The 27,218-nt window shown below is 49.3% G+C and overlaps 1 protein-coding gene across 1 annotated transcript in view; it reads right to left on the bottom strand.

Annotated features, from left to right (window-relative positions):
* PTDSS1 (phosphatidylserine synthase 1) overlaps positions 1-27,218 on the bottom strand; it is a 1,048,798-nt gene that overhangs the window by 125,355 nt on the left and 896,225 nt on the right. The window contains exon 12 of the mRNA XM_069621400.1: positions 3,341-3,410. Within this exon, the coding sequence (XP_069477501.1) occupies positions 3,341-3,410 (70 nt within the window). The remainder of the gene's footprint in view (positions 1-3,340; positions 3,411-27,218) is intronic.

The raw sequence follows: 27,218 nt of genomic DNA, 5'->3' as shown, positions 1-27,218 counted from the left end.
GAAAAAAATAGTCCCTTTCAGGTCTCGGGGAGGCCTGAAGCGTGCAGCATGGTCTGCATCAGGTAAGTGCACCAAACACCTCCCTTTATGAGCCTGGCACCTATGGCGCCAGGACTGATGTCCAAAGAGCCCCTATAAGGGGCCGCTGGGCTTTTACCCGAGGGCATGATGCCTGCTTCCGGGGGTGCTGGGCCTGGCCTGGTGCTCCGGGGGCAGGCATCATGACAGTCTTCTTCTTTAGGAGGAAGTATCTTGAGTAAACTGTGGAGCCCCGAAGCCTCTTCGGGACGAGCTCGACGGCACCTTTCCTGAGCATCGCCCTTACTTCCAACAGCAGTTGAGGGACGTGATTTTCCTTCCTGGCCACGGGAGGAATGCGGGGGCACCTCTTCTGGAACTCTAGGTCGTGTCCCAGGGCCAGGGCATCCAGCACCCAACGGTCGGTGGAGATGGACTCCTACACGCCGACGAACTTCATCAGCAGGCCTCCCACCGGGGTGCTTCGGCGGGGGCCCGACCCGACGGTCGGTTCAATCTTGCTTGGAGGCCGCTTTGCCTCCTTGACCACCTTGGCGACGACGGCGGGATCCACCTGACTTGCTGCGTCCCCTGTAGGCCTCCTGCGACGAAGATCTTGCCGCTTGACGGTACGTAGAGGAGCTGCTGCTGGTTCCCTTGGAGGCACCCTGTCTGCCTCCGGAGCTCCGAAAGGACGGCCGTCGCTGTTGGAGCTCACCCAGTGCACGGGCCGTCTCCGTGTCCGTCTTGATCGCCTGAAGGGACTCATCAACCACCTTGCCAAAAAGGTTGTTCCCATCGAAAGGCATGTCCAAAACCTTGGTCTGTATGTCCTGGCGGAAATCCGTCGCCTTGAGCCATCCTCGTCGTCTCAGGCAAACGCTGTTGCCCAACTGACGGAAACCGGTGTCGGCGATGTCCGTAGACACCGTAATGGCGTGGTCCAAGGCAATCTCACCTTCCTGTAAGATTTCCAGGGCCTCAGCCCACTTGGCGTCCAGAAGGAAGTCCAACAGAGGGGCGATCTTGAACCACAACTCCCTGTCGTAGCGGGCTACGATGGCCTGGGCATTGGCCGCCTTGATGGTCGTCGCTGCAGATGAGATGATCCGTCGTCCCATCGTATCCAGCTTCCTACCCTCGCCGTCCGGCGGGGAGGTTGAAGTCGAGGCCGATGCCCCCCCGCTTTCTTCTTGGCCGCCGCCGAAACGACCGAATCTGGGGTAGGTTGCGCCCTAAGGCACAAGGGGGCAGCGTCGGGGACCCGGTACTACTTCTCGTACCGGTCCCTCTTCGCAGGAGCCGTGGCCGGGTTCTTGAGGAGGGCGAGCCCCTCATCCCAGATGTCATCAAGAAGCGGTACGGCGAGGACCGTCTTCCTTTTACCCTTGCGCCGTTGGTAAAGGAACCCTTCCTTCTTCTTTTCTTCGGGGCAGAGCTGGAAGAGCTCGGATGCCCTGGAAATCATAGCATGGAAGGATCCAATCTCGTTGGACGGGGACGCCCGGGCAGAGGGCGACGGGGGACACGTCCCATCGTCGCCCTCCGTACCCGTCGTAGTCGTGTCCATGCCTGTATCATCCCCGTGGGTAGTGGACCGGGGGGAAGGCAGAGAAGGCCGCAGAGGCGGGAGAGGAGGCCTAGGATGCATCGTCCTCCTCTTAAGTGGTGGGCTCTTCAAAAGGTCCTGGCTCCGGTTCCCCCGTCGGGTCTGGCTCAGGTACCTCCGTCGGGGGGAAGGGGCAACCTAGTCCTCATCTCCGAGCATAAGGACTGGATGGCTGACGAAATGGCCGCCGAGGTCTCCTGCGGCGCCAGAAACGACAGGAGCGAGGGCTCTTGAGGAGCCTAGTCTGCGACACCGTCGCCCTCGTCGTCGCCCTCGTCGGGATCCCTCCCGATGGGCTAGGCCTCCTCCCAGACATGGATGAGCTCCTCTTCAGAGGTCGTGTCCGTATCCACGAGGGCCACCAGCCCCTCCCCCATCCTTTCCAACGAAGACTTTGTGGGGGTCTTCTCGATGGGCCTGAAAGACGACTCCCTCCGTGGTGGCAGGGAGACTCTGGTACCTGAGGGCGCCTCCACTGGTGTAGCCTCCACAGGCTGAGCCAGGGCCGCAGCGACATCCTCAATCGATTGAAGCTAGTCAAAATCACATGCTTTGCATAGTCCGCCAGCTAGGGGTTGGTGCAAAGTATTGCATGTTTTCTTATCGAATTTGAAAAGGGGGCGGCGACAGGGCATTTTCTTCACACTATCCCCACCTCCCTGGTGACTTCAGCACGCTGGATACCCACAGGGTCCAATACTTGCACCCACTGTTCATGGCAGGACATGCACCGCACGCCTGCCCCCTCCAAATGGGTAAATCTCATCCCCCAGCTGAAAGACTGTGGATCCACCGAGTGACAAGGTCTTTGTCCAGATTACCCCACAGCCGCAATCTATTGACCAGGGATGAAGCTGTAGACAAATGGGCATGCTTGCTGCAATTATAGGGTAAGGGCTGCACATTTACATTAGTCAGCACTGAAGCTGGAAAGGTGTTATTCACACCCTGAGCTGGTGTGGATCCTGCTGTGGTGATCGGAACTGCAGCTTTGAGTTTTCTGCTATCTACACAGAGCAATCTAACCCGTGCATAACCACTACACTGAAGACGGTAACCTGGCAACAGTCAAAGTCAACCCTACCCAAACTGGCCATCAAGTGCAAATAATCACCCAAGACTGCATCCTCAGCCATGGTGCAATCTCCTTAGCGGGCGTGTCATGGGCAAGAACAAATGTGCCAGAGTCCACTATCTTTTTTTCTCATCACCATCACCGCACAAGATCCTGCCCCAGGCCAACACGCCACCCACACGACACCCGTGGCTGAGACATTGCAATCATTCAAGCCACAACCTATCTTTAGACTGCCAGCTGCTCAGTTATAGTCACTACTCACCTCCCTAAGCATTACATCTCAAACCCGGACACATCCCGACTTCAGCTTATTCTTCTTGCACTATATTCTTGTTGCAGAAAAATAGAGTTGTAAAGGAACAACTGCTGTTAGGGTACGGAGATCGAGAGCCGGGGTAAACAACACGACCCCAAGCAACTGACATACCCCCACTCAAAGTGGACCCACTTCAGAAATCAGGTAAACTTCTTTCCTTTTGGGTGGTTGGTCTCAACATTAGGATGGCTTTTTTCGGTTCCATCCGGTTTAATTTAGGTGAACGTGATATGGAAACCTTTCCAACCGTATCTTTAAAAACAATTCTCTTTGCACATGGTCACATTTGAAAAGAAAAACTTGACTTAATGGGACTCACCAGTATTGGAATCTGAATGGTGCCAAGGGACATCTGTGTTATAGGTGCTGTCCTCACACTCCGACAAAGTCTGAAATAGAAGAGGTATTACAAGGGTCTCTACATGTGCTCAGCTCTTAGCTGCAACAAAAAGCAATCACCAGTCATCAAACATCCTTCCACGAGAATGTCACACATCATTGCATATAATCATCCATATCCTCACTGACTGTTTTGCAGCAACTAACTCAAAGAAGAACACAATTTACAAGTCACTCTTGGGTGAATTCATGCATTATTCAAACATGTCAGCACTAAGCAGAGAACACATATCTGACCTGTGAGAGGCTTGGTAGTCGGAAGTGATAGAAACGGTTCATAGTGAAAAATAATCGAAAACAAAAAGGTCGAAAGTCAAAATGTCGATTTTTTTTTAATACGTTTTTTTATTCGAAATGGGGGGTTTCCCTCCAACCCCCCTTTTTTAATTTTTTTTTTGTTTTACCTATTTTTTTTATTCCCGGACCCTAAAATAAATATATAATTTAAAAAAAGGGAATTCGACTTTTTTTAAAACTTTTTTTTCTACATTTTTGTCTTTCGACCTTTTTTTTCGAAATTTTGGCTGCACACCGATAGAAACAATATGGGCAGAGACTACAGATCTGGTACAGCCCATAGGTGGCCAATTGTAGCTGTATGACCACAGTTTCTCCTGCATGTCATGGGAATGAAAACTCCATAACCAACTTCACCATGCACCACTACCCCAAACTATAAAAAAAACTATAAAAAAAAAAAAAAAAAGGACTGCCCTCCCAAAGCCTCCATCCTGACTTAAGGTTAAATCAAGGCAGTAATGATTAGTAAAAGTGTGAATTGTAGACCAAGTGGCTGCTTCACAAATGTTTTTACTAGGCACACCTCTTTGCAGAGCAGAAAAAGTAGCCATCCCCCTAGTGGAATGGGCTCTCAAGCCTTCTGGGGGATCTTTGCCTGGCAGCCTTCGGAAATAGCTAAAATAATCCATCTGGACACAGTCGGTTTGTTTACAGTCTGTCCCAACCTAGGTCCAGTGTATCCTATAAATAGTTGGTCATCCAGACAAAGTTTTGACAACCTTGAAATGTAGAAACTTAGAGCCCTTCGCGGGTCGAGGTTGTGTAACCTCGCCTCTTTCTTACCAGCATGAGGTGGAGGGTAGAAAGTGGTTAACAGCATCTTTTGTCCCAAATGAAATTCTGATATGACCTCCGGTAGGAATGAAGGTGTGACCCTCAGGACTACCTTGTCTTTGTGACATACTGTAAACTGTGGTTTGGAGGATAGTGCCTGCAACTCACTCACTCTACAGGCTGATGTTAGTACTTCCAACAAGATGGTTTTGAATGTTAGGAGTCTCAAGGGACATGAATGGAGCACACATGAGAAAGTTTAACACAAGATTAAGGCCCCAAACAGGAACCTGAAAAGGAGATGTAGGGAACGCATTAGTGAGTCCTGTTAGAAATGTTATCACCAAGGGTATTACAAAATATGGCGTTTCATCAGACGAGCGCTTGAAGATGGAAAGCACTCCCAAATAACCTTAAATGGTCCCAACCTGGACACCCAGATTGGCCAAGAACAGCAGAAACGATGAATCCTTTGGTGCTTGGCATAGCAAAGTATCTACATTCTTATCCCTGCACCAGCTGCAGAATTAGTTTGAATAGCAGGGGTACAGACTTCATTGCTGGAAACGCATACAGTAGTAGATCCTCACAGTCCACTATGAACGCGTCCCCTAGAGCTACTCTTGGGGGAAATTCCCTGGAGTAGTACTGGTTGTGAACAGATCCACTTGAGGGGTTCCCCAAAAGGTGAAGATCTGTTGGAGGACTTCATGAGCTAGCTCCCACTCGTGGGAAACTGTGCTCTGCCTGCTCAGAGTGTCTGCCGCCGTGTTCTCCTCCCCGGCTAAGTGAACTGCCGACAGGGAGATTCCTTCTTGAATTGCCCAGTACCAGAGCTTCATTGCCTTTCTGCACAGTGGTTCTGACACTATACCACCTCTCTTGTTGAGGTAGTACATGGCCACAGTGTTCAGGACATTCTTTCCCCGTACAGAGGGCAGAAAAGCCTTCAGCGCAAGTCCGATTGCTCTCAGCTCCAAAAGATTGATGTGTAGTTTGGACACCGATGGAGGCCAATGACCGCTGATTGTCAGATCGTTGGCGTGGGCTCCCCACCCCGTGAGTGAGGCATCCGTAACTACTATGATCTCTGCCCATGATTACCAAAAAGGTTCTCCCTTCAGAATGTTGTACTCCCAGGCCCACCGCAGGAGATCCTGTGCGACCCTGTTTGGAACCTGAAGTAGGTCTGACATGATGCCCGAGAATTGAGACCATTGTGTCCTCAGAGCCCATTGAAGGGATCTCATTCTCAGATGAGCCTCTGGCACAAGGAAAATGCAGGATGCCATGAGGCCGAGCAAGCTCAAAAAGTCAAATCCGGGAGATTCTGGGCACTCTGAAATTTGGTGACCATCTGCATAATGTCTTGAGCCCTCACCTCGGGTTGTGAGGCCTTTCCCAAGGATTTATCCAGTACAAACCTGATGAGATGGTATCATGTGGGACTTTTATAATTGAGGGTAAATCCCAGTCTGTGGAGAGAGACACAGGTCATGCTGAGATGTCCTAGGACTTGTTCGGCAGAAAGCGCCCTGATCAGCCAATCGTCCAAGTAGGGGAAGACTGAATTCCCCATCTTTGGAGACTCACTGCCCCCACCACCATCAGTTTGGTGAAAACACTTGGGGTGGAGGTCAGCCCGAATGACAGAACTCGAAACTAATAATGAGAACCGCCAATGGCGGACCTCGGGTACTTTCTGTGCTTGAGATAGATTGCCACATGAAAATACGCATCCTGAAGGTCCAATGACACCATCCAACCCTGGAGCTGGACGGCCTGAAGGATCTGAGAAAGTGTGACCATCTTGATCGTGTCCTTCCTGAGGAACTTGTTCAAGCATCTCAAGTGCAAGATGGGTCTCAGTCCTCCGTCCTGCTTGGGGATTAGAAAATATGGAGAATACCATTCTATGTTCCTTTCTGTTACAGCTACTGGCTCTCTAGCAGGGTCAAAAGTTCCTGCACAAGGAACGGGTCTGGAACCTTCAAAGAATGGCTCTGCGGTGGATGGTTCTGAGGTCTCTGAATGAAGGGGAGGCAGTAACCTTGGGTTATGGTTTGTAGTGCCCAAGCATCCGAAGTAATATCTCGCCATTCGTTCAGATGCTGTGACAGCCTGCCTGCCACTGGGGTGTCATGAGTCAAGACCTCAGAGAGGTTTTGAGGCGATGGAAGCAGTGGTCATTGGTAAAGATGCCGCCGCTTGGGCAGTCTTTGCACCTCTCCCTCATCCACCACGAGGGAATTTTCTTTGGCTTCTTTGACCAGCCATTCCTCTCGCTCTTCCAACTAAGGAGGAGTAGCGAAAAGATCTACCCCTTCCAAGACGATATACTGGAGTGAAAGGCTCAGGCTGCCTAATAGCGGCACCCAGAGACTTGTCTGCCGACTTCGAGGTCTGCAGCTTCAAGGCTTTCGCCAGTCTTGCTGCTAAAAAGAGGAGACGTGTCAAAAGGCATGTTAATGCATCTAGACTGCACGTCCGGTGCAAATCCTGACTTCCTTAACCACGCAAACCTGCGTATCAGGGTGCTTGCCACCATGGCTCTGCCTGCGCGGTCAGCAGAATCCAAACCCGACTGAAGAGACTCACACATGGCCTCTTTGCCATCCTTTACAATGGCCAAGAAACTGTCTCTTTCCTTCCCTTCGGGAATATGCTCAGCCGCCATGGAAGTACAGTCCCATAGAATGCAAGGGAATTTCGCAAGGGCACATGTGGAGTTGGCGGATTTGAGAGCCATGCTCCCAGCAGAAAATACTTTCCTTGTTCAGGCATCTACACGTTTATCATTCCGATCTGGTGGGATGGTTGGATAAGCCGCCTGCTTTGATGCAGAGGTAGCTGCCTGCACCATCAATCTTTCTGGTGTAGGATGTTTCGACAAGTAGCTGGGGTCACTACTTGACAGTCTATTTCTTTGTTACATTCTTATCAACTGCCAGACTTGATGCTGGTGCTTCGCAATTAGCACCTACTCTCTTCTGTAGAGCGACATTAAAGGGTAGGAAATGGATCCCTTTGAGGAACTTTGTCCAGGATATCTGTAAGGTCACCCTCTTCAAATGGTCTGCTCCATCCCAGATAATCCACTACATTGGTCATTAACTATCTGTTAAGAGGCACCAGCATGCTCATCTGGTCTAGTCTCCTTGAGACGCACCAAAATATCACTAGAGTACATTCACAAAAGAACCAACACTCCAGACTCAGTGAAAGCATTCAATGTTGCCAAGAAAATCTACAAAGCAGCCATAATCGCCCACAAAGCTAACACCCTCAATCTACGCATCAGAAACGCCTCTTCTAACTCCAAGGAATTGTTCTCCATACTCCAAGAGCTAGAGAATCCCTGTCAAGTCACATCACCCGTTATTGCCAGCAAAGAGTAGTGTACCACAATTCGAGAAGCCCTAACAGCCAAAATTCTACTTCTACAAAATAAAATTGCTAGCAAAAAACAGCTTCTAGCTAGCAAATCCCCACTCACTATCTTAGAGTACTCGCCTAACACTAATTCTAGCAAACCCTTCCAATTCACCCCGTCTCATAAAGAGTTGCTAGACACCATAGCCAAACTTAAAGCTTCAAAATGCAAAGAAGACCAATTCTCCCCCCACCTAGCCAAACTCTGTGCCCCAACACTAACCCCCATTATCACAGAATTCATCAATGCCTCTTAATTCCAACACGGTCCCCACCAACATCAAAAAATTATGGGTGACCCCCCTTTTGAAGAAGCCTACATTAGATCCAACCTTCCCCACAAACTAGCGACCAATAACTACGGTCCCATTCCTCTTGAAAATAATAGACAAAATAGCGTATGGGATACATTACTCACCGTAATCATATTTCTGATGCTTGTATCTGCTTAGATTCACATGCTGTGCATAGGCCGACATCTAGTAGAAGCTGCGGAGTATTAGTTTGTTTTTCGAAACTCGAAAATGGGCGTCGACACAGGGCGTGCCAGTAATACTATCCCTAGTGTGAAGTCCACTGTACCCAAGATCCCTCACGCGTCTAGGATCTTCAGATTGTATTTTTTCTGACATGAGGTAGCATGAGGAGTAGCGTGAGTACAGATAATCCAAGCAGATAGAAAGAAAGGTAAGACTACAAGCAACCATGCGCCTTCTCTCAGAGAGGAGGAAGGGTGGGTCGCATGTGAATCTAAGCAGATACAAGCATCAGAAATACGATTACGGTGAGTATGGTATCCCTTCTGAGGCTTGTGGAATCGGCTTAGATCACATGCTGTGCATAGATAAGCGAGCAGTACCTGAAGAAGGAGGTGGGATGTGAGAAGGGTCATGAGCAAATAAGTGTCTTGGAACCGCTTGTCCCACTTGTGTATCTGCCTTGGAATGGGTGTTAATGCAGTATTGCTGAGTAAAAGTGTGAATAGAGCTCCAAGTAGCTGCTTTGCAAATGGTGTCAAGGGGTACATTTGCAATGAAAGCCAGAGTGGTGGCCCCAATGCCTCTAGTAGAGTGGGCTCTTGGCGTGAAAGGCAGAGTTCTTTCAGAGAGTGAGTAACACAGCTGGATACAGTTAATAATCCACTTTGAGATGGCACCTTTAGAGACGCGATCCCCCTCTCTGCCTGTAGCTACGGAGACAAACAGTTGATCTGTTTTCCTTAGCGGTCCGGTTTTATTTACATAGTAGAGGACCGAACTACGCACATCTAGGGTGTGTAGTTTCACCTCAGCCGAGCTTTGAGTGTCCTGGAAGAAAGCCGGAAGCTCGATGGACTGGTTTACGTGGAATTTATATATAAAATTAGGTGAGAACCTAGGGTGTGTGTGTAAAACCAGTTTGTCTTTATGGACAGTAAAGAAGGGATCCTGCACTGACAGAGCCTGAATTTCACTGACCCTTCTTATAGAAGTAATAGCTACTAAGAAGGCCGTTTTATAAGTCAGGTGTTTGAGACTGCTTTTATGCATGGGTTCGAAAGGGGGCCCCATGAGCTTAGATAGCACCACATTAAGGTCCCACCCTGGTGGTGGGTTCGAAATAGGAGGGTGAAGTCTCTTTACTCCTTCCATGAAGGCTTTAACTACTGCTACTTTCCACCACGAGACCTTGTTATGAGAAGTGGTGTATGCCGACAGGGCTGCCAGGTGTACTTTCAGGGAGTTAAAAACCAATCCTGCATCTAGATGGTGGAGCATGTATGTAACAATAGTGGAAGGAGTGCAATCAACTGGGTTGATTTGTCTACTCTGGCACCAGATAACGAACCTCTTCCACTTGTCAAAGTAACAGTGCCTTGTGTTTGGTTTCCTAGATTCCTTTAGGATGTCCATACACCTCTGTGGTAAATTGAGATGTCCAAACTCTATGACCTCAGGAGCCATGCTGCCAGGTTCATTGAGTTGGGTTGTTGATGCACTGTTTGACCTTGGTGCTGGGACAGTAGGTTGTACCAGGCTGGAAGTTTGATGGGCTCGCACACCGCCATCCTGCGCAGGTGTGGGAACCACGGTTGTCTTGCCCACATGGGACCAACTAGGACGAGCGTCATTGACTCTCTGTTCATCTTGTTCACCACCTTCCTGATGAGGAGTTGGTGGAAAAGCGTACGCAAACATCCCTGACCAGTTCATCCACAGGGCGTTCCCCTGGGAGTCTGGTTGGGGGAACCTGGATGCAAATCCTGGGCATTGTCCGTTTTCGCTTGTGGCGAATAAGTCTATAGTGGGGAAACCCCACTGAGAGAAGATATCTTCTACGACCTCTCTGTGTAGAACCCATTTGTGTTCCTCTGGGAGGGAGTCTCTGCTCAGAGCATCCGCTAGGGAATTGAGCTCCCCTGGAACATGTTGTGATGACAGGAAGATGTTCCGTCTGAGTGCCCATATCCAGATTTTCTGGGCAAGCGTGGATAGATTTGGCGAACGAGTCCCTCCTTGCTTGTTCAGGTAGAACATGGCTGTTGTGCTGTCCGTCCGGATTTGCACTGACAGGTTTAGTAGGTGGGGCTCGAACGCTTGAAGCGTTCTGAATACTGCCAGAAGCTCTAGCAGGTTGATGTGGTTCTTGGCCATTGAGGGAGACCAGAGACCCTGTGTTGTGTGGTGGAGATGGTGAGCTCTCCACCCCGTCAGACATGCATCGGTAGTGACTACTGCCTGTACTTCGGGATCGTAAAAGGGTTTTCCCTGTGCAAGATTCTCTCTTGTCCACCAGTGAAGGCTTTGTACTAGGGTTGGTGAAACGACCACTAGATCGTCCCACTGACAACTTGCCTGAGACCACTGTTTCGCCAACCATTCCTGCATGGGATGCAGGCGCGCATGGGGGACCAGGTAAATACGTGACGCCATCATGCCCAGTAAACGCATTGCTTTGCGTACCGTTATTTGGTGACCGGACTGATATTGCGGAATTTGCAGTAGGATATTCTGAATTCTTTCCTCTGAAGGAAAGGTCAACCCCTCTTGAGTATCTAGGATTGCTCCTAGGAACTGTTTGGAGGTGCTTGGCACCAGGCTTGACTTTTTCTCGTTGATTGAGAAGCCTAATTCGTGGAGGAGGTCGATAGTCCTTTGAATGTTTGTCCTGCAAATTACTGGGGTTTCCCCTGTTATGAGCCAGTCGTTCAGATAAGGGTACACCGGGATTGTCTCCCTCCGTAGGTGTGCAGCCGCCACCGCCAGTACCTTGGTGAATACCCTTGGTGCCGAAGCTATCCCGAAGGGCAGTACCTTGAATTTGTAGTGCCGACTGTCCACCTTGAAGCGCAAGTACCTTCTGTGCGCTGGGAATATGAAAATAGGCATCTTTCATATCCAAGGTTGCCATGTAATCCCCCTTTTTTAGGAGGGGGATTACCTCTTGTAGCGTAGTCATACAAAACTTTTGGGGGCTTGACATACTTGTTGGCAGACCGTAAATCCAATACTGGGTGCATTGTCAAATCTTTTTTTGGCACAAGGAAGTAAGTTGAATAAATACCCTTGTTTACCTGGTGTCCCGGGACGAGTTCTATCGCGTCCTTTGCTAGCAGAATGGCGATCTCCTCGAGGAGAATCTTCTGATGTTCTAAAGAGTGTACTCTTTGTCGTGGAGGATGGTTCCGGGGACGCTGCAGTAGTTCTATACAATATCCTGTGGATACTGTTGACAGCACCCATCTGTCTGATGTGATCCCTTCCCAAGCCTGGGTGAAGTTGGAAATGCGTCCCCCTACTGGGGTTGCTTGAGAAGGGACCCTTAACTGAGCGTCACTGCTTTGGTGGAGGCGTGCCGCCTCCTTTGCTGGGGCTGCCTCTGCCTTTACCACGTCCTCTCCTATTACCCCTGCCGTAACCCTGGGTAAACACACAGAGGGGGGTCCCCGCCAAATTTTTGTATCACAGAGCTACGTGGGCACATATTCTGACTTCCTGTCCCTATCTGGCTATCCAAGTCACAGATATGCTCTGTATGGCAGTGTCACCCAGTTATAATGCTAAAACTTAATTAGACATGGCACATAAAATTTGCATCTGACCAAAACACACACATCCCAGATACAAAAATTTGGCGGCGTCATCCGTGTGTTTTTTACCATTATACATGAATTGGCTAATAGATGCATTGTATATATTTTTTACATTGATATATGTCTTTGTGAGGTGCATTTTATGATTGGTGTACGTAGGACCTATGGCCTACGCAATAAAACTATGAAAACATTTTTTTACTAAATGATAAATTTGTTACTCTGTGTATTTTTTCATTTTGTGAGGTGATATATACGACTCATGGAATGCAACCTGGATTAAATTGGAGCTAGGTCATTAAATTTGGTTTAAAATGGTTCATCTGGGGGACCCCCCTCTGTGTGTTTATGCTGCCACTCATTTGTCCCCTGTATGCCTTTGAGTGTGTATCCCTTGTGTGGCGGTAACCCTGGGTAGACTGTTGGCTGTTGTTCCACTGTGTACCCTGCCCCTGGGAATAGTCAGATCCTCTTTGGGAATTACTATTCCCTCTCTGGTTAGGGGGTTTTATTGGTTAACTGGCCAAGGGACTTGAGTGTCTCGTATTCGTCCTTGGCATTCTTCAGTGCGTCCTCGACCGCCTTACCAAACAACAGATAGGCTTCCACCGGTTTGTCCAACAATGATGCCTGGGTTTCTGCCTTAAAACCAGACTGCCGTAACCACGCATGTCTCTTGATAACAGTACCTTCAGCTATCAATCTGCCTGCGTTGTCCGCGGCGTCAAAAGTTGCTTTTAAAATGCAACCAGACACGGCTCTACCCTCTGCGGAAATCCGAGCTAACTGGCCCTTTAAGGGTTCTGGTGCAGAGGCTATGAGTGCCGCGACTTCTTCCCACTGATGACAGTTGTAGCTGGCCAACAGGGTGGTGGAGTTTGCAATCCTTGCCTGATAGGCGGACGTTGAGGCTACTTTCCTGCCAAAACCATATAGTTTTTTGCTCTCCTTGTCTGGAGGAGCTTCGGACGATGACCAGGGTGTTCCAGCCCTCTTACGAGTGTTAGTGACAACTAGGAAGTCTGGCTTCAGATGTCCTCTTATATAGAGAGGGTCAGACTGGGCTGCCCTGAAAATCTTTCAACTATGGGATTGACTGCTCTGGTGAGGTTCGGGTTAGCCAGGGACGGGTCTATTCTTCGCTGAATAGACTTGAGGATAGGGATGGTCTGGGCAACAGGCCTCCTTTCTCCTACTAACTCCTCGGCGAAGTCCCTCTCCTCCTGGACACCGTGGGTGTCAATATGGAAATGTTCTGCTGCACGTGCGAGAACCTCGTTTAGGAGGGGTTGGTTATCGACAGGGGAGTCGGTAACCGGGGCTTCCTTTTCTACCGGGGAATCTACTCTGTAGGTTTCAGGGTCTTCCTCTTCCTCTTCTTGGTCCTCATCGTCCCCCTAGTAGCCCGTCCCGGTTTGCTCTTCTACCATGCCAAAATCTTGGTCCTCACCAAAGGAAGTCTCTCCTTGATATAGTGAGTATGGTCGTGAGTATGGTTGTACCTCGAAGGGGTCTGTAGACCTCATCAGTGTCTCAAAGCGGGGCTTCCTACTCGGGGGGATAGGATCATGAGTAGCCCCTTGTGGATCATATGAAAGGAAATGGTCTGGATTTTTATCGTAAAAGTCTGCCAAAGAAGACATCCTTGATATGACCCTATTTATGTCCTCACTGGACCATTTTTTGGAACTGGGAATGACTCTCTCAGAAAGTTTTGGAGATTTATCTTGAGTAGATTTGCTCTTTGAAATATCGGCAGACCTGGTCTTGTCTGTCTGTTTAGGAGGAATGGAGTGTTTCACAGGTGTGGAAGAGTGCAGAGGCTGCTTCTTCTTCTGTTTTCCCCCCTCCCCGTGAGTGGAAAAGTGTTTTCCCTGCCCTTTAGTGGCTCCGGAGGTTTTCGACGCCTGGCGTCGAAGATCGGGGGTAGAGTCCCTGTCCTTCGAACGTGGGGCCGTGCTGATCTTGTCTGCGGGCTCCGACTCCTGGAGTGCGGCCTGGGGGTGGAAGTCGTCTTCCGACGATCGAACTTCCGTTAGCCTAGGGAGCGAGGCACTCTTGGCAAGAGTGGATGATTGCCTGGAGTCAGGCGGCGATCTCGAACGCCCAGAGGACACCGATTCGGACTGTTCTGTTTGTGCCTCTTTCCGAGCACTCAACGTCGTCGAGTCTCGGTTGGACTTCGTGTGTTTAGTGTGGGTGGTGTGTGAAGCGCCTGTGTCGCCAGGGGTCTTCCCCATAGCTGCCCTGTCGGACGACCTTCCGAGGTCGGGGACCTGCGCTCGGCTGTCTTTCGACGCCGTAATGCCCTCGCCGTCTGAAAGTACGGCGTCGCTGCCATCGCTGAAGGCACCCTCCGCTGCCATGGCCACCTGCCTGGCGTGGTGGGCCCAACGCTTCGTCGAACGGTCCTTAAGTGTCTTAGGTTTAAACCTACTACACGCTCAGCAGTTCGCTTCGGGGTGGTCCCTCGGCAAGCATAGATTGCACGTGGCGTGCCTGTCGACCCAAGGGTATTTGCGATTGCACTTGGGGCAGAACTGAAAAGGGGTACCCTCCATACGCACCTTGAGGCAGCGGTAGGAAATGTATAAGGTGTACCTATATACCAAGAGTGTAGAGTATGTCCAACCCCCCCACTCTCCCTACTTGCAGGGCCCAGGTCAGAGGCCTTCCAAGGCCCAAATCCGTCGTGCAGCAGCCGACGGTCGATTTCTTCTCCAGCCGGCGTCGAGTGTCGAAGTTCGACGTTGGGATGGGGAAGGATGTCAATTAATAAATATTTTAGCAAAAGTATGGCTAAGGCCAGGGGACTCCGCAAAATTCTTCTGACCAGTATGGTGGAAAAAAACAATCTGAGGATCCTAGACGCGTGAGGGATCTTGGGTACAGTGGACGTCACACTAGGGATAGTATTACTGGCATGCCCTGTGTCGACGCCCATTTTCGAGTTTCGAAAAACAAACTGTAATACTCGGCAGCTCCCATTAGATGTCGGCCTATGCACAGCATGTGATCTAAGCAGATTCCACAAGCCTCAGAAACTCAAATACAAAACCATCTAGAACAGCACCAACTACTGGGTGCCTGACAATCGGGCTTTTTGCCCAACCCACAGCACTGAAACGGCACTTCAACCTGAAAATCCAAATGGATGCCACCAGACAATCAGGCAAACTCTGTCTTCTAATGCTGTTAGATCTATCGGCGGCTTTCGATTTAGTCAACCACGACAAACTCTGCACCACTTTAGCCAACAATTTCAACTTCTCTAAGGATGCCATCGAATGGATCAAATCCTTCCTTGCAGACAGAACATCAAGAGCCTCTATTGGCAAAGAGTCAGCCAACCCCATACCAGTCCCCGTAGAGGTTGCCCAAGGATCCTGCTTATCACACACCCTGTACAATGCCTATACCAATCTGCAGCCCTGGATGCCATGGGTGTCATCTACACCAACTTGCAGATGACACCCAGATCCTCATTCCCTGATCAGGTAACTACGAGCAGGACACTTCTCATCAACCAAATCTATGCACTAATCCAAAACTGGATGGGCCACAACAGCCTCTGCCTTAACGACGACAAAACAGAGCTGCTCATAGTCTGGTCACCCTCCAGAATCAACTCACTACAACCAGTTTACGCCTCATTCAACATCGATGGCACCACAATCCCAACTTTCAAAGAAGTCAAAACCCTAGCCGTCTACCTAGACGCCACCCTAACCATGACTAAACAAATTAACACCCTCTCTTCAGCCACCTCCTACACTGCCAAGCTCATCTCTAAGTCGGAAATTCCTCACGGCCAAAAACGGCGTCACCTTAGTGAGAGCATGAATGCTCTCAAAACTTGACTACTGCAATGTCCTCCTCTTAGGCACATCCAACACCAAACTCCAACTTATGGAGAACAAAGCCCTCCGAGCAGCACTAGGTATAAAAAAGAATGAACACATCTCCAGCATCCAAAGAGAATCACTGGCTACCCATTAAGTGAGGATTATATTCAAAACCTTATGCATTACTCATAAATGCATTGCCAACAAAGCCCCCAAATACCTCAACAACGCAATTGCGAAAAAAACTTCCACCAGACCCCTTAGATCCAGCAACAACCCTCTCCTTGAAATCCCCCGATACAAAAGAGCGAGAGCGGGGGGCAGTAGCTTCAAAGTCCTAGCACCTAGACACTGGAATGCTCTCTCAACAAACATTAACAATGAAGAATCGCATCAGCTATTAAAAAATAAATAAATAAATAAATCTATGAAAACCTGCTAATTCGACCACTACTAATTATATTCTGGCACCCCAACACATCTATGCCATCATAGATGCCTCAGGTTCCATGAGATGACTATGTACTGCATTAACGTGTAACCAATGTGTAACGTGTATATATCTGTAAAGATTGTACCTACCAAGTTGTCTGTAACTACGCCGTGATACCTCTGGGTCTGGGCGCATAACAAATGTAATAAAATAAATAAGAAATCTGATTCTGGCATTCCAAACTCCAATTCTGGTGAAGTGTTCACTCCACTGGCCGCCTGTAAATTTTCATGCAGGTCCCGTAATCTAGATTCTTCGGATATGAAGCCATCAGTGACATTTGGAGTGCCATTCTGCAATCCAAAGGGTGCATCATCATCCTCATCAGAAGGCTCAGTGTCTTCATAAATGGAAGTCAGTGACTTAAAGAACTCCTTTCAAGGTAAAAGGAGTAAACTTCTTCTATATTTCTGGCAAAGGCATCAATGGCTTCAAAGGTTTCAAGATGCCCCTGGAGTCCATGTCTTTGATGAAGATGTCTTCGACATCTATGGCATCGATGGCACCACTGGAATCGACGCTGCTGGAGTCGATGGCTTGTCCTTGGACTTAGTCCATGACGGACTTTGATGGCTCGAAGGATTCCTCAATGTATTTTCATTGTGTTAGCTCCCAATGGCAATCTGGCCTTCGTCCCAGGCTCGAGGGAGCACAGGATTTGGCTCGAGCCCTTTCCTTATCGGCTTCAGAAGGCGCAGTTTGAGCATGGCCTTTTTGCTTTTCCCATTCAGCCAGAGTAGAAGTGGGGCAAGATCTAGTTCTTTCTGGGGAGGAGTCGGACAAGGATGTCGAAGTAGGCGACTTGTGGTGCCTTTTGTTCGATTTCCTCGACAACGAGAGGCGGGAGCTACTCCGTGACCTAGACTTTTCGGTTTTCTTCCGTCGCGGAGATCCGCCTCTCACTTTGTCAGAGGAATGTTTTTTCAATGGGGATTTCTTGGGGAGTCTACCTACCACCAATTTCCCCTTATGCTCCTTCAGAGCTTTTCCGGTCATCTACTGACAAATTTGACAGGCCGAGGTCTTGTGCTCCACACCGAGACACCACAAGCATACTCAATGAGGGTCCGTCAGTGTCATCTTGGCGGTGCAGTCTTGAAATTTTTTAAACGCGGTCTTCGGGGTTGTCGGAGCCGAGGATGAAGACATATTGATAATTTCTCGAAGAAATATCTTACCCCTGGTAACATTCTTTCAACTGGATGTTTCTCCCACGTATTCCTCATCTTATTATATCTTTGTTTCCAGCTTCAGCTGCTACAGAAAAATGTTTGTTCTCGGCAGAGGGTGCTGTGCATCGAGATGTCAACCCGATGTCCCGCAAGGGCTTCCATCTCAGGTTGACGTCATCTTCGAGTACATATACCACGCACAGCGCCAGTTGTCTTCAGTCTACGCCACCCATACGTAGAATTACCGCCATTGACAAGTGCCTTTAATTATCAGACCTTAAAAGAGCGTTAAGTCGAGACCACCAGGGAGCGCAGACGTGATGATCGCCTGAACCACCGTCTCCCTCTTCGAACCCGTAACATGTCGGATTTAAGCGCAGTATTCGGAAAAATTAATGTTTTTGCCATGAACTAGCAGCAACAGCAAGTGACTGGGCACCGTTGGATGCAGTGACATTCTGAACCGCACTCCCGCAAGAAAGAAATCCAGGCGGCCGCGAGCCCCGCCGTGACCCCACCAGTGGTGAGTGGAGGGCGCCCGCGGCCCATGCTACGCATCCCTGAGCCCACGGGGGACTGCGCGGTGGAGGGGCTCGCGGGGCAGCGGCGGAGGTTGCAGCAAGAGACTGGCGTTGAGCACGGGCGTGCTCTGGTTCATGACAACGCATCGGAGGAGCCATGAAAGCCCAGTCTCGACGGTGGCCTGTCTCTGCTCCTCTTCCGCTCTCCAGGACATCGGCTGACAGCAGACATCCGCGGAGGTGCGGGCAGCCCGAAGAAGGTAGGCCGCCGCCAGCTACCGACACGCGGCTCCTCTCCAGCCCTTCCGCTATGCCCTGCCTGGGCCCCCACGGCGCTGGTGCTGCGGTACGCGAATTTCGCTGTGAGAGGTGGGGAGGAGGGGCAGGCCCCCCCCCCCCTCCGTGCTGTTGCCCGGGGCGGCAAGGCTTCGCACACCAACGCCTGGACCTGCCACCACACAGACTCCCCCTCTGATCCCCGGATGGGGTGGCGGCCTCTGGGGGGGGTGGGGGGAGCGGATCAGTGCGTAGCTCCGCACACACCAGGGCAAATCAACACTTCATTTGCCCAATGTTACTGCAGTCACACTCTGACCAGGAACAGAGAGCCTGCCCCTCTAGCCATCCACATCTCGGGGTCCACACCCTGGCCCCAGCATAGTGACAGCTTCCTGACGAGGCCAAAAGGAGACCCACCTTGGCACCCAGAGTGATTCAGCCCACTAGACACAGTAGGGTGCAGGCGTAATATAAAGAGCCTGAGATCAAGACTCCATTGCAGTTGCTGTTCAAACTAGACCCAACCCCCCCCCCAACCTTAGAGGCCCTAGCGGCTCCTCACTATCAGCAACTGCACACACGTGTAATCGCCTGTCACCTGGGCACTGGCACAGGCTCCAGCTTCACCCACAGTGCCCCACAAGGGAAAGAATCTATGGTGCCCCAAAGGTGCTGGACTGTTGCAGGCTTCTCCTACCCACTGAGGAGCCCAGTGAAGATTTTAGGAGGGGTAGCAAAACAACGATAACGCGGGCCGCAGCGGGAGCAGGCCTAGTACACATGCACATTGGTGCTGACGAATTGCATTGCATATCCTCTTCACAGTGGTGGCGCAGAACTTACCCGCTACGTCAACAAGCCAGCACTGCAATATAAGGAAAGAGAAGCTCATCCCCTCGGTCAGACAACTTTCCTACCGCCCTGCCAGAAGACCACAGGCTCCACAAAGTACAAAGCTGGACCCGCGCAATCTAGCCACTCTGCGGAAGTTTAGCTGCACTAATACAAGCACGGAAGCAGACTAAGTGCAAAGCTTGTCGGACATCCCGGGCAACGAGCAAAAAGAACGAGACATGGAATCTAAAATTGATAACTTAGAAAACCAAGAACGGCGATCTAATATTCGCATTATAGGGTTAGAGGAGGAACAGGGAGAGTCCCCCGCTGGTCTGGAAAGTAAAGTTAAGTCCTTAATTTTGCAATTATACACCAGCACGAATCCGCCCGAGCTTGTGTTCGACAGGGTCCGCAGAGCTGGCGCCCGCCGAAAGGTCCCCGATCAGTCCTTGTCAAATGCCATTACTACGCCCAAAGACAGGACATTCTGCAGAAGGCAAGAGAAAGCGACAATAGAATTTCGAGGGTTGAAGGTAACGTTTTATCAAGATCTCTCGGCTATGACACTGGCGAAAAGAAGGGGATGTCGTCCCCTAACTAGTTGGCTACAGGAAAAAGGGGTGAGGTACCGATGGGGCCATCCTTTCTCCCTCACCTTTGAACACAATGGAGAGGATTTCAGGATCACCACTGTGGATGAGGCGGAGCAGGCTCGCCGACACCTCCAAGACTCTGCAAGAGGATCGGAAACCGCTGGTCGGAGAGAGCCCGTTGGCCCACGTCGGGAATCGGGCAGCAAGCCTCCAAGACAGGGCCGATCACAACAGAAATGGAAATATAAACGCTTGAACACACCCTAAGAGAACCGCGCCACCCTTACCCATGGCCCGATGATGTGGTGTCTTGTCTCTTTGTAGATAAGCTTCAGGTTAGTTTAGGGTTGGGTTGCCTGCAGCGGTTTGAAGGGACAAATGTGCATTTATGTTCACTTTAATGCTCGCCTGTTTGCGCTGCATTTTAGTCACACACGCGTTGGTTTTTCCGAACGCTAATGTTACAGTTCTTCTTTGGGCTCAAAGAGGGGCCCTCCCGAAGTGGCCCTTTTTGTTTGAGGGCGTCTCCTTTTTTTGTTCTCTACATCAGGCAAGAATGCTCCTGGTAGCATCTCGTATACGGGTGGATGAAAAGGGGGAGGAGAATTCCACTCATTTACTCAGGACAGGCTGTCCTAGTCAAACCAAGACTTTGTGCACACTCTCTGCAACACACATCGATTCATTGCCCCACAGCCATGGGTAGGAGCCAAATGTTAAGCAACTAACGAAGCAACGAGGCAGTAGCGGTCGCAAACCCTTGTAGATATGGCTCGCTCTGAAGGCATCGTCTTCGGTTCCCTCAATGTAAAGGGCCTCAAATCCCCACAAAAAAGGTCTATGTTAGCGCAACAGTTTTCACAATCCAAACTTCACGTCCTCTTCATACAAGAATCAAAATACACAAATGAGAGAAGTATTCCAGGTAGAGAGATCAGGGAGGCGTTTTGGGCATTAGGCCCCCAAAAAAGGGTGGTGTGGGTATTCTGTTAAGGAAATCTTCGGGTTTCAAATAGAACACGTACATAAAGACTCCCTGGGGAGGTATGTAGTACTTAAAGGTAAATTGAGAACATCAAAGAGGAGGATCGCTATGGGGTGGAAGACATGCCACAGACCATGATTAGAGGTGTGGTGGAAAGATCTACAGAAATGGGCGGAAGCAGAAACCATGGTGTGGCAGGAAGCGAGCAGTGCTGGGGGGTGGGAGTGGAGGAGGAGGAGGAGGAGGAGGCAGAGTTCCTGATGGCCTGGAAGTTAATAGCAGAGTTGTTTGGGTCAATACAAGACACACCGGAACCCGAAGAAAGGGAGACCCTACCACAAGATGCAGGAACAGAATGTGAGAAGTAATAGGCTCGAAACGGGGGAGGGACAAGGGGAGCAGTGGACACAATTAAGTGATGTATAAGTGAAATGTTATCATATGCACTGCAAGTTTGGTTTTTATTGTTTGTGTGAATAAACTAATAAAAATTGTTTAAAAAAAAGGTAAATTGAGAACACGACCCATCACACTCTGCTCAGCCTACGCGCCTAACCAGGGACAGTCCGACTTCTTTGAGCCCCTGCTTGAATTCCTAGACAACTGGAGAGAGGGCACATTGATATGCGTGGGAGATTTCAATGTGGTTGCAGATCGAGAACGCGATTGGAACCCGCTACAACAAAACTCCATCCCCCCCAACCAACATCCAAGGTAACAGATTTGTCGCCCAGTTAAGAAAACACCACCTTATTGACTCCTGGCACACAGCACATCCAGAGGGGAGATCCTTTACCTTCTTTTCACCACCACACCGTACGTTTTCTAGAATTGATCATCTCCTAATGGGCGCGGAAAACGAGAGTGACATCCTATGCTCATCTATCCAAGTAGTCGCCTGGTCAGACCATAATCTATGCACACTAGACCTAGACTTGGGTCCCCTGCCGGCTCCCGAATTAAGGTGGCAATGTAACGACTTTTTATGTAGAGACCCAATATTTAAAGAAACCCTCTCAGAGGCCATCAGAGAATACTACGAAACCAATGACACGGATGGTATGTCACGGAAGACAGTCTGGGAGGCCCGGGAAAGCCACGATAAGGGGGATCTTAATATCGGAGGGGGCTGCCAAGAAGAGACTTAGGCTACTCGGGGAGGGAGAGCCGAGATTAGGAATCACACAACTTGAAAAAACCCTAAGGGAGCTCCCCGCCACCAACAATGAAGACAGTCTTAAAAATCAAGCAGATGAGGGGGGAACTAAGGGACATATGGAAGGGTAAAGCACTAACACAGCTTAAATATCTGAAGCAAAAGTTCTTTGAGAGGGGTGACAAGGCCCACACGATGTTAGCCAACAGGCTCCAAAAGCAGAGAGCTGACAGAGCAGTGTAAAATTAGTGACGAGGCTGGTACCTCTCTCACGAACCCACAATAGATTGTCAACCGTTTTGCAAGATATTACTCCAATATATTCAGCCGAAGACAGCGGTACTGCCTCGACAATCATGGACTATCTGGCCACCCTTCCCCGGCCACCCATTGTCGAAGAACACCTAAACAAACTTAACGCCCCAATCACAGAAATTTAAGTTCAGGCTGACATCTCAGCCCTTAAAGCTAGCTCTGCACCAGGGCTAGATGGATTCACGCCAGCCTTCTACAAAACTAACTCCAACACACTCTCCCCATTCCTCACTAAGCTCTACAACTCAATCTTACAGTCCGGACAGGCCCCCAGGTCCTTCACTGAATCCATAATCATTGTCATCACAAGGAAGGTAGGGACTCCTCAGAATGTGCATCCTTTCAGCCAATCTCCCTAATAAATGTGGACGCCAAAATTTACGACAGCATTCTAGCCGTCGCCTTTAGCCCAAGTCCTACCGCAACAAGTTCACTCCAACCAGGTGGGATACGTGAGGGGTAGGCAAGGAGCGGATAACATTAGGAAGACCTTGGATCTCATGGCTACGCTCCGAGAAGCGGGCGACGATCCTCTGCCATTATCAGTAGACGCCGAAAAGACATTCGATCGGGTTGAATGGCCCTTCTTAAGAGACGTCCTGAGGTGGGTGGGTGGGTCTGGGAGATGCGTGGATACAGGGAGCGATAGCACTCTACCACTCGGCGCAGGCCAGAATTTCTATTAATGGAGTTTATTTGAGCTCCTTTGTTAGGGAGAATTCTCTGTAAAGGCTAATTTCCCAAACCTAGTGAGTCCCCCAGCAGCTTTGCTGGATTTTTGGGGTTTATTTTTTTCTCCTGCTAAGAGTGACACTCTTTTACTCCCACTCTTAGACATGATTTGAGGTGTTCCTTTTTCTTTCCATGTGTTTTATGGGCTATGGGGTCTTTTACGCCATAGGGTCTCATGTGTTTTTGATGTGGGTTACACAGCACCCTCCGTGCCATAACCCAGGGGTGTCGTAGCGACCCCCCCAACATAGACTCCATACCCTGGGACTGACTACTGTCTCCCAGGTCATGTAAAGTCACCATTGGCTTTACTAGTCCCAAATTATGAACAGAAACTAGTACAAACCATCATATTGTGGACGTACTGGTCGAGGCAATTCGATTGCCCCGGGGTCTGTTGTTCGAGGGGGCACGTCTCCGTCCCCCCTGATCGAGTTTTGGCTGGTGGCAGTGGATACTACTTTTTATATTCGACCGTGAATATATCTCTATGGGATTTTCACATTGTTCGAGGCTACCAACTTTAATTATTTAATTCTTATAGCCTCGAACATACCGCCGGTTTATTTATTTAATATTAATTCACCAGTTGGTATTTTTTTGCCAGAACTCGATTCTAAAATGGCGTTTGTGTTCTCTTCTGTGACTCCAACCCAATTCGAGCCCTTTGGCTCACCACTTAGCATGTTTGATTGACAGCTATGCTGAATGAATGGGGGTTTGCTGCATAAAAGCAGGGCTTTGGGGACTGGAACTTCAGAAGTCGCCACAGGACCTAAGAATCCGAGGAGGGAGAAGCTGAGCCGACCTCAAACGACGACACCACCGGTGGAGCCCTGCTGAACCGTCTCACCACTTTTCCCGACGACAGAGGAGATCTCCAGTCCGGAGAGTCTTCTTCCTTTGACTGGTGGGGATAACCAATTTTGCCTTCTTTTCAACTTCCTGGAGCATCTCGTGGCCGCCTTGCCCATGCCAAGCACCCCGGCAACCGGAATACCACAGTTTACCACTACCGCGAAGAGAAGGGTAGTACCTTTTAACCAAAGAAGTCTGCTGCTGGTTTCTTCCCTGGCAGTGCAACAACCTTCATATTTCCTCCACGGCGAGACCTCCTCTTCCTCTGGACGAAACACCGACTTGCACCCGCTGCCAGGAACAACTGCCCCCGCTGGAGCTTCCTTCACACTTAAGGTACTGTGTCTCGCCTGGCTTCCCTTGCGACAGATCGTTCGGGGTGACAGTAAAGCCTCAACTTTCTAACCTGAGCTAGCCTGGGACAACCGAGCTAACTCTTCCCTGACTTTAATTTCATCCTTTTTGTGCGAACTATCTACAAGACTCTTTGGGCATAACCCCACTGTGTGAACCTGGACCCCTTCTGCTTGCTCTCTCCAAGAGTGGGCCTTGCAATTGACTTCCTTGCTCTCCAGTAGAACTCTGCCTATCCTGCCTTATTGTAGTTCTTGTAAAAGTATTGAAACTTGTGTGCTTCCATAACTCTGCCTTTTTCCCTCCCTTTTTTATAACTTATTAGAGTGCCATCTTACGTTACGCGCTCACCTCTGTCTGAAAATAAGTGGTATTTCTCACTTGTCTTGTCTAATAAGTAACTCGGGTTGTATATATATGATAGTGACTGTGTGCTGAATTTACACCTCTTTTTGCTAGTGTAAATTACGAGTGTGTCTTTAAATAATTATATACTTTTACACCAAAGCTCTGGTCAGTGTTTGCTTGTGCTACTGTATCTCTGTACCTATTGTGTATACTCTACATACTGCCTAACTCTTCTTGAGGGAGGTCTGACTGCTCAGCCACAGCTACCAAGTGAATCTGTGTAGTACAGACTGCTACCAAGTGGGTTTACTGCCAAACACCTGTAGTCTTAAATCTTTTGCAGTGGTCCCCAAGGGAACTGCACAGGTTTCTGCCTAACACCCTTCCACCTCACTCGTGGTACATGACAGGGTTACCCGCTTTCTCCCCTGATTTACGCCCTGGTGGTGGAGCCCTTCGCCCAGGCCACTCGGTCCAACTCCATGATTAGAGGCATCCCTCGAGGAGGAGAAGATTACAAGCTAGCTATGTTCGCCGATTACATCCTCTTGTATCTGACCAATCCAACCAATTCCATCCCTGCCTTCTTCGGAGAGCTGTCGCGCTAAGGTGCCCTTTCGGGTTTCCGAGCTAACCTCCAGAAAACCATAGCTACCCACCTGAACAAAAATGTTGAATTAGAGGAGTTCCTAAAAGCAAATTGGAGCTTCTAAGTACAAACCGATTCTGTCCAGTACTTGGGAGTTAACATTACAGTCTCTCTCCAAGACCTCTTTGAGGCCAACTATATCCCCCTTTTGGAGAACTATTCGAAACGATATCACCAGATGGCTTAAACTACCCATGTCCTGGGCGGCGCGCTTCACCACTTGAAAATGACCATCCTTCCATGATTTCTATATCTGTTCCAATCCCTCCCCATCATTGTCCCAGACCCATTTTTAGCAGAGGTCAAACGTACATTATTGAGATTCCTGTGGGCCAACAAGAATCCGAGAATCCCATATTACACATTAATCCAGCCCAAAGGGAGGGAAGGGCTACCCTGATCTGGAAGAGTATTATAGAGCAACACAACTTCGAGTACTGCCAGACCACTTATGGGAAAACCAGGAAAAACAATGGGTTGCGATAGAGAATGACATCTTTGCACCGGTCACGTTGGGAGAATGGTTGTGGGTCCCACCACATGCCATGACACGAAGAGTCAAGGAACACCCCATTCTCAAAGTGCTATGGTCAATCTGGCGCCCGCCCTGCGCAATGCTAGGCGTAACCTCATGGCCTTACCCTCTTAGCTGCTTTTGGTCTCCCCCTATCCGAGACCTGCGCGGCAAGGTCCAGCAGTTTCAGACCTGGTACGAAGCTGGTCTCATCCGAGCTGGGCAGTTGTGGAAAAAGGGTATATTTGTAAACTTGGAAGACTTCAAATGCGACCTACAGGGCGTTGAAGTACCCCCTTTCCTGCTCCTTCAGCTGAGAAGCGCCCTGAACGATACCCGCTGGGGCAACTCCTTGAAACACCCCCTAACGCCCCAAATTACGAAAGGACTCATATCGAGAATTTACAAAATCACTGCTTTTAAGAGGCCATCTCCAATGCCCACCATCGGAGGTTAAGTGGGATACTGAACTAGCAATAACATCCCACCCAGAGATACGGAAGGGGATACACAAGGCAGTGTGGTCATCATCTATTGCAATGCAATACAAGATGCACAATGCATGCCTGCTAATGAGATGGCACTATACCTACTTGAGACTGTCCAAAATGTTCTCAGTGACACCCCCCACTGCTGGAGAGGCTGCGGGGAAATCTGCGATTACTGGCACCAATGGTGGCAATGTAGTAAGGTACAAATGTTCTGGAAGGAGGTGCTGGGGTGGATCCAGGCCATAGACTGGATTGCCAGAGAACTAACATCACTGCTCGTGCTGTTTGGGGTAGAACTTGACGATGAGGACTCTTTCGATCCATTAACGCACATGCCACGTAATTTGTTGCTTGCAGCCAGGGTGTGTCTGACTATGAAATGGAAGTCAGCCGCCGTCCCTTCGAAAAGAGAATGGTCGATTAAAGAACATACTATCTACGAAATGGAGAGTCTTACAGCAGCAGTGTATGAATCCTGTAAAAATATAGACATGATTTGGCTTCCCTTCCTGGAATATTACACAGCCTTCTGGGAACCCACAGACTAAAGTAATATGCCTTCTTCTAGGAGTCGACGAGCCAAACTGTCGGCTCAGCCCCTTACTGTTTGACATTAAATGAACTTGAGTTACCTGTCTAAGTTGCATAATGAGGTGCAATACCTATTGATGAAAATCAGCAGAATACTGGGACTAGTCTGTTAATTCTAAAGATTTAAAAGAAATGAGTAGGGAAGGGGGAGAAGGGAGGAAAGGGAGGGAAGGGTTTTCAAGCGTGAGCGTTTTGTCAACCATTGCTTCACTGTAATCCTGTGTTGGTAGCAATATGTAATCACTAGGAAATGCTGTGAATTTGACATGTATTACAACTCACTTGCCGAAAAATCAATAAAATAAAATATTTTTTTAAAAAAAAGAGCATAAAGTCTAAAGCTCGGAAATTCTAAAGTGGGGTAGGTTGAGAGGGTGATTAGGAATATGTGGGAGGAACACCCACTCAAAAGAACATTACCTGGGGTAATTAACTTGTTCTTCGAATGGATTGCATCATCCCACGTATTCCTCATCTTATGATAGAC

The sequence above is a fragment of the Ambystoma mexicanum genome, chromosome 5q, assembly GCF_040938575.1.
Source record: "Ambystoma mexicanum isolate Mex_15411 chromosome 5q, UKY_AmexF1_1, whole genome shotgun sequence".
Taxonomy (NCBI): Eukaryota; Metazoa; Chordata; class Amphibia; order Caudata; family Ambystomatidae; genus Ambystoma; species Ambystoma mexicanum.
The sequence above is the reverse complement of the archived record's forward strand: the minus strand, read 5'-3'. Positions and strand labels throughout refer to the sequence as shown.